This window comes from Humulus lupulus, chromosome 5 (genome assembly GCF_963169125.1).
Source record: "Humulus lupulus chromosome 5, drHumLupu1.1, whole genome shotgun sequence".
NCBI classification, from domain to species: Eukaryota; Viridiplantae; Streptophyta; class Magnoliopsida; order Rosales; family Cannabaceae; genus Humulus; species Humulus lupulus.
This window is the reverse complement of record NC_084797.1, coordinates 244,110,117-244,124,377: the sequence shown is the minus strand read 5'-3', so window position 1 is coordinate 244,124,377 and position 14,261 is coordinate 244,110,117. Positions and strand designations below refer to the sequence as shown.

At 31.4% G+C, this 14,261-nt stretch overlaps 3 protein-coding genes across 5 annotated transcripts; 1 reads left to right on the top strand and 2 right to left on the bottom strand.

Moving 5' to 3' along the window:
- The first annotated feature begins 73 nt into the window (after positions 1-73).
- Positions 74-3,434, top strand: LOC133778729 (uncharacterized). The gene is made up of 5 exons (XM_062218741.1): positions 74-400; positions 980-1,057; positions 1,144-1,228; positions 1,995-2,083; positions 2,977-3,434. The coding sequence occupies exons 1-5, from the start codon at positions 113-115 to the stop codon at positions 3,112-3,114; spliced, it is 678 nt and encodes a 225-aa protein (XP_062074725.1). The 5' UTR covers positions 74-112; the 3' UTR covers positions 3,115-3,434.
- A 1,094-nt stretch (positions 3,435-4,528) lies between these two features.
- LOC133778728 (uncharacterized) lies at positions 4,529-6,791 on the bottom strand. Of its 2 annotated transcripts, none has more exons than XM_062218740.1 (4): positions 6,452-6,791; positions 6,038-6,185; positions 5,585-5,655; positions 4,529-4,829 (listed from the first exon to the last, which is right to left on the bottom strand). In XM_062218740.1, the coding sequence occupies exons 1-4, from the start codon at positions 6,566-6,568 to the stop codon at positions 4,656-4,658; spliced, it is 510 nt and encodes a 169-aa protein (XP_062074724.1). In that variant the 5' UTR covers positions 6,569-6,791; the 3' UTR covers positions 4,529-4,655. The 2 variants fall into 2 exon arrangements, with proteins under 2 accessions (XP_062074724.1, XP_062074723.1); XM_062218739.1 differs by having other exon boundaries at positions 6,038-6,188; positions 6,452-6,790.
- Positions 6,792-10,671: 3,880 nt separating this feature from the next.
- LOC133778727 (autophagy-related protein 8f) lies at positions 10,672-13,165 on the bottom strand. Of its 2 annotated transcripts, none has more exons than XM_062218737.1 (6): positions 13,028-13,165; positions 12,616-12,657; positions 12,473-12,528; positions 11,712-11,764; positions 11,095-11,213; positions 10,672-10,978 (listed from the first exon to the last, which is right to left on the bottom strand). In XM_062218737.1, exons 2-6 carry the CDS (start codon positions 12,650-12,652, stop codon positions 10,887-10,889), a joined length of 357 nt encoding a protein of 118 aa, XP_062074721.1. In that variant the 5' UTR covers positions 12,653-12,657; positions 13,028-13,165; the 3' UTR covers positions 10,672-10,886. The 2 variants fall into 2 exon arrangements, with proteins under 2 accessions (XP_062074721.1, XP_062074722.1); XM_062218738.1 differs by having other exon boundaries at positions 12,616-12,680; positions 13,028-13,147.
- Between the last annotated feature and the right edge of the window lie 1,096 nt (positions 13,166-14,261).

Genomic DNA, 14,261 nt, shown 5'->3' with positions numbered 1-14,261 from the left:
ATAAATATAAGGAAACGACATCAAGCAATATAAACGACATAAAGTACAAGAAACGACAGTATAATCCAAAAACATCACGAGGAGGGTGAGAGAGTTGTTGCAGGGGCGCACAATGGAAGCGGAACTGGCAGAGTTAGAGAAAATTCAAACCGAAATCCTCCGACGCATATCGGAGCTAGAGCTCTCCCATCTGCCTGCCGCCGCAGACGCCGCCATCGACGGCTCGGAACTGGCGGAGAGTGATACCGAAGCTCGACTCTCTTCCATTCTGCGGAGCAACGGCGCCAAGGACTTCTGTTTCAAGAAGGTCGCTTCGGATTACTACAACTGGCCTCTCGAGGCTCGACGGGACGCCCTCTCTGCCGCATCGGTCGATCATCTCTGCAAAAGCATCGTCTTGGTAACTTAATAACATTCTTGCTCCCTCCTTGTCCATCCCATTGGGTCGATTATAATATGTTAGGTTGAATAGAATGATGATGATGATGATCTTCTTAAACTAGTTGAAATCAATGAATTCTTAGGGATTATCAGTTATGTAATGATATGATTATAAGTTATCTGGAGAGCTTCAATTTCAAACACGCTTATTATGTTTAAAATCTTAAAGAAAAAGAAAAACTTTGAACTGGGGTTTTAGGGATTATCAGTTATGTAATGTATAGATGTGATTTTTTGTTAGAACTTGTGGAGTAGACATTATTGAATGAACCTTGGTTTATACAAATGTAGGTTGTAGTGAGCACTGATGAGCTGATACATATTCTGAAATTGAACTCGTTATGAAAAACATTGAAGATAGATACTTTTCCTAGTTTCATGATTAAGTAATTAGCTCCACGACTTATTTCTACACATGGATTGGGATTGAATTCGATTCCTTGGTGGAAATTTATTTAGTAATTTGCTACAATTTCTTGTCTACCAATGATTGTAAGGTTCAGGAGGACAGCCTTCTAAATGTGTTTTTCCCCAACAGGTCAATACACAAGCTCCATCTAATGTTATTGATTGCAGTGATCGCAACAATTCAAAATACTATGTTGTTGTTGTTCAGGTAACTTTTTTAAGTAAAATAAAATATTAAATTAGACCAAATAGACTTATTGATACGAGGGCGTGTTTTTTTTTTCATATTTGCAGTATACTGCTCGATTCAATGCTGAAACTGTTAAAAATTTCTTGTATTCACTCAATGATGGCAAGATAGCAAAAAAGAAATTTAACTGTAAGTTTCTGTACTACAAAAGTAATACTTATCAAGTTATTTTATTTGCCTCTCGTATTTGTTCCGATGTCTAGTTATATCTTTGTCAAATGTATCTAGCATGTCATAGGTAAAGAGCTTCTTACCATTAGTGAAAAACTGATCTGGTGTCGAAGGTAGAATGATTTTGAATGATAAATGTTAACTTATAGGTTTGATAAACAACAAAGTATTTTTTCTATTTTTTTTAAATTGTCTGTATAATGAGAAGGCTTTATATGACAACATTACTGGACTTTGAATTTCCTGTATTGTAACATTGCTTACCAACTTTTCTTCAAAATCCCGGATTACTCTTATGCTTTCAAAATTTTGTGATTCATCTTGGTAGTTGTTTTATGGTATTGGCTTTGTCAACTAATGTGTATATTTGCATGATATGTTGACATGGCTAGACATGTGCATTGCTTGCATCTAAGTTCTTTTATTCTAGTCAGCAACAGATTCATGCGTCTAATTGACTGATTCATGTGTAGTTCTTGGCTCATTTACTTGAGGGGCTTTTTTTTTTTTCTTTAACTTCGTTCTATTTGTTTAGAACACCTATTTTATCAAGATAACTTATCTTCTGCCCTTTTTGTAGTGGAATGCACTTAAAAAAAGGTTGAATTGTCTTTGTGGTTCCTCTGGCACATTTAAAAGTAAAAAATGTCGAGGTCTCAAATGCCTTTGGTATCATATTCTATCTCAGAAGACAATACTGATTGCTATTTTTTCTTTCATGCAGTGAGGCTTGCACCTGAGGAGACTTCAGCGAAGTTGACTGGATACGAGCACAATGCTGTAACATGTATTGGTTTGAAGACAGACATTCCGGTACTACACACTCTTTCCGCACAAATTAATATATTATGTGTTTTACAGTATGGAAGCCGTTTACTTCGGGTTGGAATAGACATGACAATAAATACTTTGGCAATTGTTTTATGCATGAGTTAGAGCAGCAAACCACCAAGATACAGATTTATTAAAAGTGTGACTATCATAAATGGAAAAGGGAACTTGCAGAAACTTCTGTCTGAAATTCCAAAGCAATATCATTCATAAACTTTTAACATGTCTAATATCCACATGATATTTGGGAACTTGTCTGAGTATTTTTTGTGCATGCATTGGCAAATATTTTGGTGACAAACTTATTGATTATTGTCCCTTAATGCTTGAGATAGCTTTAAGTCAGTGTTGCTTTATGTATCCCATTGATAACAACGTTTTCTGATGACAAAAGAGAGTTTGGTTTATGTTTGCAATGTATGTATGATCCTAAGAAACCTCTTGCTATGAGTTGATTCATTCCAACTTTGTTTCCAGCAATTGGATGGTCCACTGTTCCAATTATCGTCCGCCAATACACCAGTTCTAGAGTGCTAAAACTCTAGGTTATAATAGGGTGGTCCACTCCATTTATTGTATGATAGATATGTACTGTCAGTCTGCCACATCTACAAAGATGGATTGACAATTAAGTTAGAGTAGTGTAGCTAGGTTTATGGACAGCAAAAAACCATGAGGGTTTGTTCCCACATGCATTATCTTTTTTCAAAAAAACTTGGGGAACATTTGATGTTGAAATAATGAAAAACTCTCTTTTCATCATAAGCTAGAAAGGTTAAACAGATAGAGCTGCATGAAAAACCAACTAGACTATGCGATAGAGATTATAATGGATGCCTTGTTTTCCTTAGTTGATTGGATTGCTTTGATTTCAGGTTATTTTGGACGAAGCAATCACCAAACTTAACCCCGATTTCTTCTGGTTGGGCGGCGGTGAGGTTGATCTGAAGCTCGGCATCAGAACCTCTGAATTTGTCAGCTCTGTGAGGCCTTTCATTGTTAATTGTAGTTAGTGGTAGTTGACAACAAGAGCTCAAAAGAGAATTCATCATCAAACAAGACCATCTGAGTAAAAAAAAAGTTTCTTTGATTATAAACATTGTAATTGTTGACCATGGCTAATGGCAGGATAGGAAACTAGATTGGCATAATGAGTTAATTATTTTTGGATTTGTGATTAAAAACTTGATTAAATTTGTGGGGTCCACAGCAGAAGATGTATGTATAGGCCTTGTCTCACTTTGTTGTTGGTGGAAAAGATTGGCGAAGTTGACACATGGAATGTTAGACTGCGCCACAATTCATTAATATGAACCATTAATTTTGGTAGGTAGCTAATCCTCTAGACCTTTTTTATTATTATTATATATATATATGTTTATATATATACAACAAAACAAAACAAAGCCACTCCACACCATATTCTTTAATTCATCTTATCACAACATAACGACCAACCCCAAGTTGCAACTGAAAATAAAATGTGCTCTGAAAATAAGCATTGGAATAGAAGTTATTGAGCCTCATATTACATTATTATCTACTCAATTTTGTCTAACTTTTCTAATAAGAATCACATACTCAGGCCCCATTATGAGCAATAACCTTAACCGTAACAACCAACCTCTCCAAATAAATTGGATGTGATTTTTTGTTTTCTTTGTTGAGAAACAAAGTGCTTGTTTGGTTTGGTGTGTAGAGTCATGTATGTATGTGAATTATAACATAAGCAAAAGAAATTGTTGGAATTGTGGAACTCCTCCTAATATGGGGTCTACTTATTCATTTATATTTATTGTTTGAAAACACACTAAAAGAAAAGGTGAGAGTTGTTTGGAAGAAAGGAAAATCCTCTAGAATGAAAAGGAGAGTAATCAACTGCATTTTCTATTAACAGTTTTGTTATGAATACAAATAATATAGATGAAAAGTATCTCAATCTGTTTTATTATTTTCTCTTTTACCAAACAACATTTTTTTTTGTTTTATCATTTTGTGTCCTCAATAAATTTTCTTTGTCATCTTCTTCTCCTCTTAATATGTAGTGTTGTTTGATCAATTGAACTTCTCTAAAGAAAGGTAGATTCTCTTCCATTACTCTGTCCATGTTATAAATTAGTCCCCACTAACAAATTAGGGAAAAGACATATCAACTGAAAATGGAGTAAAACAATCTGACACAGAAGATTTTCACCATACATTTACTTCATTTATATAAGAACACCAACCAACATATTCACAACACAAGCCATAGGCACATGTTTCCTATTTCACAATCATTTTTATTTTCCACATTTAATAAAATCACAAGTACACATACAAAAACATTGCAAGTAGCCTTATTCCATCAAACAGTTCATTAAGTAAAAAAATAAAAAAAATCATTCAAGAAAATGTCCCCAAAAGGCAAAAGAAAACACAAAAAAATAGCACTCAATTATCCATTTATATAACATGAATGTTTCAATACACATATATAGAGCCTAAGAAGAACAAAGTATAACGTTATATATAAATATATATATATATATAGAAGAAATATGAGTATGATTGTCTATGGTTTTTCGTTGTGAATTGGAGGCTTTCTGTGAGGTTGAGCATAGTCCATCATATCTATGTCTTCAACATTACTAGTCTTGTTGTTTTCCTTGGTATCAACATTTTCCTCTGTATCTTCTGGATCAGATCCAAGCATTGACCTAATAATAATAGTCTTCCCATTTTGTCCCTATATATATATAAACACGTCAATTTACTGCCATAAAATATACCATGTGCTTGTACGTACGGACTGATAATAATTTTCATGCAAGACATAATCTCAATGTTTTAACTACTTTTTTAATTATTAGTCTGATCCATTATTGACGCATCGCAGTCCTCTATTATATATATGTCACAGACTCATTGTTGCATATATATATATATATTTACAGAAAGAGTACAATTGTATTATATTTTTTTTTTCAACACGGGTGCCTTTTTCTATTTTCTGTAATTTCATAGATATAATCTTAAATTTTTTTATACTACGGTATACATTGTAGTTATTTAGAATATCCTGCAAATTTTTAAGAAATTTTGAATAGTTTACGAAGCCAAAATTAGAGTTTAAACTGTCAAATTTTACACGCGTACACAAAAAAAAAATACATGTACATCTGACCGTTTAGACCTGTTTCGGTACCATATATTGAATTATAATTATTGCAAATGCCGAAATAGAGAAAAAATACACTGAAAAAAAAAAAAAGGTTGTAGTTGGTCTTTATATATGATATATATATATATATGCATATGCTTTTCCTCATCAGGACGTGGTGAAGTACTAGATGCAGGCCAATATATATAGTATGGTCCCCATGCATTTATTGTACATATATATATATTATATATGTATTATTATTGCATGAGTATATATATTGGGATTCAAATGAACCGAAAGAAGTACATGATAAAAAAAATATATACATTAATATATACCTTAGTAAATTCAACATTTGATGATTGTTTCAACTCAGTATGTGAAGATGGTTTTGTTGTAAGATCGTTTCCTGTAGATCCCACCAAAATATATCTCTATTATCAATAATTGTACCAAGCTTGTATTATATGAAACAAAAAAAAACAATAATTGTTGACAATAATTATTAGTATTCTAAAAGTTTTTTCAAATTATAATAATCTAAAATAAAGTAGTCTTTGGACAATCTTAATTCGTTCTGTAAATGTCTTTATACACTATTGTTTATTTGGTGATCTACACGTTTTTATTAATCGAGTGAGATAATATATATATATATATAAATGTCTACAATATATAATATATATCTTCTGAAATATGTAAAGATAAAGAGTATGCTTGTCTTTCATGGAAAACTATATATACATATATATATATAAATATATATATATAGAATTATAATTATTATTTACCTTGAATAATCGGTTGTTGATCTTGTTGTTGGATCATCATCAATGGAGTTTTCTGCTTCAAACCGTTACCATTTTCATGGCTGATTCTTTTGTTAATAATAATCTGAGTTGACTCACCATTGTTGACTTTTGCCTTCTCTACCAGTACCTGCTGCACCAAATAAAATAAACCCTAACTCACATTACTTCATTGATTTAATCATGAGAAAAAACTATTTTGATTACAAGTTTCACTATAGCAAATCTTCTAATAATAAACAAAGAAAATCATATATATATATATATATGTATATTATTTAGAGTGATATTATAAATTATTATACGAGTAAAAAGACTATTATTCTGTGTCTTATTTTGTTGTCTTAACTAGGTCAGTTATATATATATATATTTATATATATTATGACATAATACCTCAGCAACATGGTGAACTCTAAAGCTAACTTGCTTATCAATGGAGGGTAGAAGACGAGCACTGCATGCATGCAAAGAAGCAAGACATAGAAGAGAAACAAGGGCAATACAAGCCATGATGATGATATATATATATATGATATTTTTGTTGAATATATATATATATTTATATTAAGTTGAAAATATATATGTGTTTGTGAGTTTGAGTTTGAGTTTGAGTTATAAGGAGGAGTTTTGGCATAGTATTTGTAGAGATGAAGAGAGGAAAGAAGATAGCATTAAATGCAGGGGGTGTGTATGGGAAAGAAAGACGTTCTTTAAGAGAAGAACATGGTGGTGTTTTGATTTTCAACATTGAGAACGAAATTGAAGATCATTGGGGTCCTCCCTTGTCCCCTATTTCCTATTGATCCTTCTTCTTCTTCTTCTTTTTTTTTGGGGGGTGGCCCACCTCTAGCTAAGAAGGACAAATTAAGCTATATATATAGCCAAGCTACGTAGTCAAAAAATATGTACATATATATATATATATGTATATGCATGCAAATGCAAATGCAAATGCAAATGCAAATAATGATACATGAAAAGAAAAAGAATAGTTACTTTTGTTGACTTATACAATATCAAGATATCATGATGATGATCATCATGATAAGAGAGGTGTATTATTATTATTATTGTTGTTGATCTACATTTTATATAGATATACACTAAGTAAAATCATGAGGTACGATCAATATTAATTAAAAGTTTGGTGTAGCAGTTAGTACGTAAGAGTCTCTACTTTTCTTTTTTTTCTTATCAATGTTAGATACTCCATCTCTTTCTCATCCTAACATGTATGTGCCCTAAGCTTAGATACTCCATAGCCCCACTTTAAGACCTTGTCCAATATCAACTAAAGAGTTGTGCATTATATATATATATATATATTTATATATTTGGTGTATATGAATAACACAATTCTAAATATGTGATGTTTATAGACAAATCTCAATCATATGGTAAGAAACATTTTCAAAACTTAATAACAATCTATATATCTATATATATATATATGTATGTATGTATGTATGTATGTATGTATGTATGCCTATTGGTGATTAAGAGGATGGGTAGCAAAGATGGCACCAATGATTTTATGTTTTTACATGGAAGGAAAAGAAAAAAAGATGTAGTGGTGAAAATTATTTAAAAATTTTGAGAATTATATAACCAATGTGAGAATTAAGTAAAATAGAGTACAATACAAGATGAGCCTTTGGTCCACACCCATGTGATATTAGACAAGAATGCCCCCATTCTTTGTACTTTTTTGTGAGAAGACTAGAATTTAACTATAAATAACTAGAAAATGATTCATGGGTTCCAACTACAAACTACTACTTTTGAACTAGCTAGGTCACTCATATACATGTATATTTTTCATTCATGTTATTATGATAAAAAAAAAAGCAAAAAAACAAATCTAAAGCATCCTTAATGTTATGTTGTAGTTAGATATATATATGGGAATTTTTTTATAGGGCTTCACTTTAAGCTCTACCGATGGGGCTTTCAGTGTTCTCGACCTGTGAATAGTTTTCGACACGATTTTTTTATGATCGTGTATATTGTAGCTATTTAGAGAATCCTGCAAATTTTCAGAAAATTCTGAATAGTTTACAGTACTGAAAACTAAGTTCAAACATGTTGCACGCGTGACTAATTTTTTATTATGATAAAAAATAAAACAAAAAAACAAATCTAAAGCATCCTTAATGTTATGTTGTAGTTAGATATATATATATATATGGGAATTTTTTGATAGGGCTTTACTTTAAGCTCTACCGGTGAGACTCTCAGTGTTCTTGACCCGTGAATAGTTTTCGACGCGATTTTTTTATGATCGTGTATATTGTAGCTATTTAGATAATCCTGCAAATTTTCAGAAAATTCTGAATAGTTTACAGTAGTGAAAACTAAGTTCAAACATGTTGCACGCGTGACTAATTTTTTATTATGATAAAAAATAAAACAAAAAAACAAATCTAAAGCATCCTTAATGTTATGTTGTAGTTAGATACATATATATAGGGAAATTCTTCTATAGGGCTTCACTTTAAGTTCTACCGGTACGGCTCTTAGTGTTCTCGACCCGTAAATAGTTTTCTACGCGATTTTTTTATGATCGTGTATATTGTAGCTATTTAGAGAATTCTGCAAATTTTCAGAAAATTCTCAATAGTTTACAGTACTGAAAATTAAGTTCAAACATGTTGCACGCGTGACTAAATTTTTTTATGCGCGTGGAAAGCAACATGTTTGAACCTAATTTTTGGTACTATAAAATATTTGGAATTTTCTAAAAATTTACAGGATGCTCTAAATAGCTACAATATACACGGTCGTAAAAAAAATCACGCCAAAAACTGTTCACGGGTCGAGAAACACTGATAGTCTTACCAGTAATATATATACAGAGCAAGTTGATCAAGTGGGAAGTCATTAAATGAGGTAAGGGGTGGATCAAATGAAACCTAGATTGGATTGGAAACAAGTAAGTAGGGACATATATATATTTATATAACTATACATAATACATATATATTAAGTTATATAAGAGGGTTAAGAAGAAGAGAGGAGACAAAAGAGGGATGGTGGAAGCGTGAGTTGCAGGGTGTTTTAGGGACAAGAAAGGGCCCAATGCATCGTCGGTTTTGGGAATGCACGCCAACATGGCATGTACTCCATGTGCTCGAGACGTGGTACAATTTCAACATCACTCTGTAGAGTCTAGACCGCCGAACAATCATGTGGTACCAATCACTGTTTGCCCACCTCAGCCCAACCCAACCCAACCCAACCCAACTCTCATCACATAAGCAAAAGACAAAGTCAAGCCCAAGTCCCTTCTCAAACTCATGACTCCTTTAGCTCTATTTGGGCTCCTCAACTTTGTTACCATGTATATTCACATGTTCATCTCTTTTTTATCTATTGGTTCATATAGTACGGTATTAGGTGGATATATAGTACGATATATGACCTAATAAAACCACTAGGCTTTTTAGTACTGCTTGTTGGTTGTGACCACTTATATATAAGTTCATTTTCTTTGCTTTGCTTTGTTGGATACACATCACTTCACTATATCATACCATTCATGATTTGACTACTTATAGTTATGGTGGTCGGTGTTGAGCTTGTTTATAGGTCCATGCTTTGGATTAGAAGTAGGAATGGATTTCTATTTAAGTAGAGTAATAGGTGAAAATCACTTCTCTTGTTTTGTATTTTTTGATAGTTTTGATTTCAAAATGAATTTTGTCTAAAAATTTCGACTAATAATGTGAATTGTTCAACTAGCTTCTAACTAGAGTGTTGGAGTCTATTTTACAAAAAAAAATTATCAAAACTAAATCATAATGCAAAATAATTTTAAAAAATAAGTCTTTTTGTCAATAAACACATTTAAATAAGCTAATTAAAACTTGTCAAAAAAGAAGCTAATTAAGACTTCATTTAATTAGTACTTTTCAAAAATTTGTATGTACTTTTGGAAAAAAAAGAAAACTTGAAGAGATAATAAAAATGTTTAGAAAAACATAAAATGTATCATTTAAAAAAAACTATTAAATTTGTGTTAGAGTGAAATGAATTCGAACGCTAAACTTGAGAAATGAATTACTAGAATGATAGAATTATTGGTGAGATAATGAATTATTTCCATACAAAACTTGAGAGTGTAAAGAACAAAAACACCATATTTAGCAATGGTTGAGAGAGTAGTATACCCTCTTACTTTGATTCTTATTCCTGTTGATATTATTCATTTTTTTCCAATACAATAATTCGTATCCCTCTTTATATTTTATTCTTGTTCATTGCCCTTCTAATATATTCCTATGACAATTCCATTTACGATTTAGAAAACGTGCGACTGATTATTTATAGTAAATCTGCATTTTTAGACCATTTCAAAACTCATCATAACTCAAAAATGGTATCAGATTCGCACCATTTTATTTTTCAACTCCCACCTATTTGTTCAAAATTTACACCAAATCAAATATTTTATTTTTCAACTTTTTTATAAAAGGATACATTTGGAAATATATATATAAAAAAAAGGGTTCAAAAAGTAGTAAAATTAAAACTCCATAATAGTAAAACTTCATTATTTTGGGATAAAAAAGAGGTATTTACTGATAGGGACAGTAGGAAATCCATAATAGAAATGACTGAGAATACGAATTTAGCATTAACAAGGTGCTTAATAGTAGTAGTAGTAGTAGTAGTAGTATGTACATACATATATATTCAAATTTAAATATATATACACAATATCACCAGCAAGTTGTTCATATAGTAGGGAGAATAAGAGAAACATTAGCATAGAAAAGTGATAAGATAATGAAGATGGGCAGAGGTGAATCAGAGGCTGTCTTAGGATTTAGAAACCAAAAGTGTTCTCACCACTGTAAGTGACATAAAGAAATCCATCTTCATCCTTCTTTTCTTCATATATGGCAGACATAATTGCACCTGCAAAAGCCAAAACAAGCGCCAGTTTCCATGGACCATCATCTCAGACTGAAAAAGAGAGAGAGACTGTATCATCAAAATCTAAAGGACAAAAACAAATATATATATATATATACCTGTAGGTGGGAGAACGTTGTCCACAAAAATAAAGATTGCCTTTTCTGCACTTAGTTTAATCCTTTTGCGGATCACATAAACAAATTGCCCCACGGTTAGGTCAGCTGGGACAAGGTACCTGTTGAAATTTGTCACTCAGATTTAATCAAAATGCGCACACCAAAAAGCATAAAGATGATAAAAGAAACTGGAAAAAGAAAAGAAAAACATACAATCTGACAAAAAATCCTTGTTTTGTAAAGTTGAAAACTTCAAGCACCAAAGATTTTACCAACAAACACTCAACTTTATAAAAGAGAAAGGGAAAAAAAACAGCTAAATAGCTACATCAGCCTAGATAGATGAGTAGCAGAAGATGTTATACCAGTGAGCAAAACTTAGTAATCTTGGACAAGTGGGATAAATTTGTAAAGCCATTAGAGTCAGACAACTTTTTTCTTTTCCTTTGATGCACGAGCAAAGTGAGAGTGGTAGTAAAAGTTTTCTATAGTTCTCAAATTAACCGTGCAATAACCTAAGTAGTGAAAGAACTAGAACACTGCTGTGGCTGATGAAAAACCAGAGAAAAGAGCATGGGATTTTAAAACCATATATAGTAGGGAAAGGAAGACCTTACTTTTTCTTATCAATATTTGGAATATCACTTCTCTCTGCTTTCTCCACAATCACCTTAAAATTATACAAGCAAGTTTTAAGCAAGTTACTTATTAAGCCAAAAGCAATTTTAGAGATGGTAGTAAACTTACAGAAATCAAATTGAGTCTAAGCAATTCTAAACATAAAGCCAAAAGCAATGTTACAAAACAAACAACTGAGATCCTTCAAGATGGTAGTAAACTTAAAGAAAAGTTACATTGCTAAATATAATTGAGCTTAAGCAATTCTAAACAAATCCATCAGAAAACTTAAGCATCTAAAATCAACCAAAACATGTATTATTGAAAGAAAAAAATGAATGATCATATAGATTATGCAAGTAACCACCAGACCATGATTAAGTAGGGAAGTATCAAGACCTTCATAAGTTCATCATCATCACCACAAAAGAGTTCTCTACTTTCTATACAAGCAAACATAAAATGGGAGAACCCAAAATTTGAGCAAAACAGTAATCAGACCCATGAAATGAAACAACAAGAGTACAACACCAAGAAATTTTATTCTGGTAAATGATCATGAACTTGTGCAACCTCCTCATAATACCAATTTTTATCTTAGAAAGAAAAAAAAAAGAAAGTAATAGATGTTTCTGAGAACATTGAATCAATGGAAAAAAGAGTAAAATCCCATTGTGAACAGTCAGAAGACTCATCAGCCCTACACAAACAAGTAAAAACAATGGTTAATCAATCGTGTTGCTTAAAAATATAATCTCACCGGAATCCTATCAGGGTATTTCTCTCTAATCCTAGCAGCCTCTGCACGTCTCTTATCTGTATAGAAAAAAAAAATTACAACTTTAAAATACACAAGAACCCAACAAACCCACATACACTAAATACTATGATACAATTTCATACCAAGATCATGCTCTTGCTTGAAGTAGCTCTTCGCCATTCCACCTGAAATCACTAACTCAGTTTCACTGATCACCAATCCACAGAGAACTAAAGTTTCGTTTATTTCAATTTCATATAACCCATGTCAAGTTTTTCTTGTTTTTTAATAAAGTAAAATAAAACTCAACTCCAAATTTCATCATTTTCAGAAAAATGGAGTTAAATAGAGCACAATCGGAGACAAACAGAGGGAAATGAAAGTCTTTACTCAGTGCGATCATCAAAAACGATAACTTCTTTCAAAACAATCAATCAATCAATCAAATTTTTTTTTTTTGTAAACAGTGAATGAAAGCAATGAATCATTTTGATCGAATCAGAAACTAAAAATAATCTGAAAATCGAAAAGAAAAAAAATCAAACCAAACCAGACCTTATGAGAGCTTTATCGTTTTCGATCAGTGAGTCCAAGTCTGACGAGAGCTCTCACGGTTTTGTTGATGATGATAACAATGGCTGCTTTTTCTTGAGTGATTTTTCTTTTTTTTCAACGCTTTATATATTATTAATTATTCATTTATTTATCCACTGAAAATAAAAATAAATAAATAAAGAAATTAATTAATTAATTAAAAAAGGAATTTCGTGAGATAATGCGTCTGTGATGACGTGGCACATGTATCCATAAGACAAGTTGTCTTGCGGACCAATCAAACCATTAAACGATTTGTCGTATACTCATATCAGAGTGCGATGTCGTTTTGCGTGAACTCGACAAGTTGTCGTACGTCGTTATTTTTACGACATGTCGTTTTAGTCCTCATACGACATTAAAATAAATGTCGTTTTATGGAACCGCACGACATGTCAGCTGTGAAGGAAAACGACGTGTCGTTTTTTTTCTTCCATTTGGAATGTTATTTAAGCAGAAAAATGGGAAACCAAAGGCATGTTTCAGTCAAAGGACTCAATAATAGTGAAGAAGATATGGTCTGAAATTGGAAAGCTTTTAAGTTTTTTTTTTTTTTTTTTTAAAATAAAAAGAAAAAAAAATTAAGCAAACAAATAATTTTCTAATTTAAGGTGGGAGAAAAAAAAACACAAAGTCTTTGCACTTCTTTTTTGACAGATATTTGGGGCCACCTTTTAGGCCAAAGTAAGAGAAAAATAAAGAAGTAAAAGAAAGTTAAAATCAACCAAAAGCAAAATCTTGTCTATATATCTTATTATCACTTTATTAATTAGTTTGGTGTGTGTGATTGTGAGGTTATAATTAATTAGTTTTCGCTCACTAATTGGTAAAATTTGTATGTAACCCTTTTCAATTCATTGTCTTATCATTAATGTTCAAATTAATTAATAAAGTGATGACACTAATTAATTAATTAATATAAATAAATAAATAAAAAGCATTTGTTGATAGCTCCATCTAAACACAATTGATATGTGAAACCTTTTCAAGACATTGGAAATCGTCCTTGGGCAAAATTTAATTATTTTAAACATTTATATAATTTGATTTATATGTATTAGTTGGATGGTGATGTAGAAAGATGTAATTAAATTCTAATTATAAGGATAAAGTTGGGATGATATTGATTTATTAATTTGGTTAAAAGTTGAATAAAGTAATGTGAATTAATTATATGATTTTTTGGACTACAAAA

Bases quoted from the DNA above. Each gene is read 5' to 3' on its own strand.
- LOC133778729 (XM_062218741.1), top strand. From the start codon at position 113: ATGGAAGCGGAACTGGCAGAGTTAGAGAAAATTCAAACCGAAATCCTC. The intron at 401-979 runs GTAACTTAATAA...TTTCCCCAACAG, and splicing joins TCTGCAAAAGCATCGTCTTG to GTCAATACACAAGCTCCATC. The intron at 1,058-1,143 runs GTAACTTTTTTA...TCATATTTGCAG, and splicing joins ACTATGTTGTTGTTGTTCAG to TATACTGCTCGATTCAATGC.
- LOC133778728 (XM_062218739.1), bottom strand. From the start codon at position 6,568: ATGGCTTGTATTGCCCTTGTTTCTCTTCTATGTCTTGCTTCTTTGCAT. The intron at 6,189-6,451 runs GTATTATGTCAT...TATTTGGTGCAG, and splicing joins GAGTTCACCATGTTGCTGAG to CAGGTACTGGTAGAGAAGGC. The intron at 5,656-6,037 runs GTAAATAATAAT...TGGGATCTACAG, and splicing joins TCAACAACCGATTATTCAAG to GAAACGATCTTACAACAAAA.
- LOC133778727 (XM_062218737.1), bottom strand. From the start codon at position 12,652: ATGGCGAAGAGCTACTTCAAGCAAGAGCATGATCTTG. The intron at 12,529-12,615 runs GTATGAAATTGT...TTTTCTATACAG, and splicing joins CAAGCAAGAGCATGATCTTG to ATAAGAGACGTGCAGAGGCT. The intron at 10,979-11,094 runs GTATATATATAT...TGGCTTTTGCAG, and splicing joins CAACGTTCTCCCACCTACAG to GTGCAATTATGTCTGCCATA.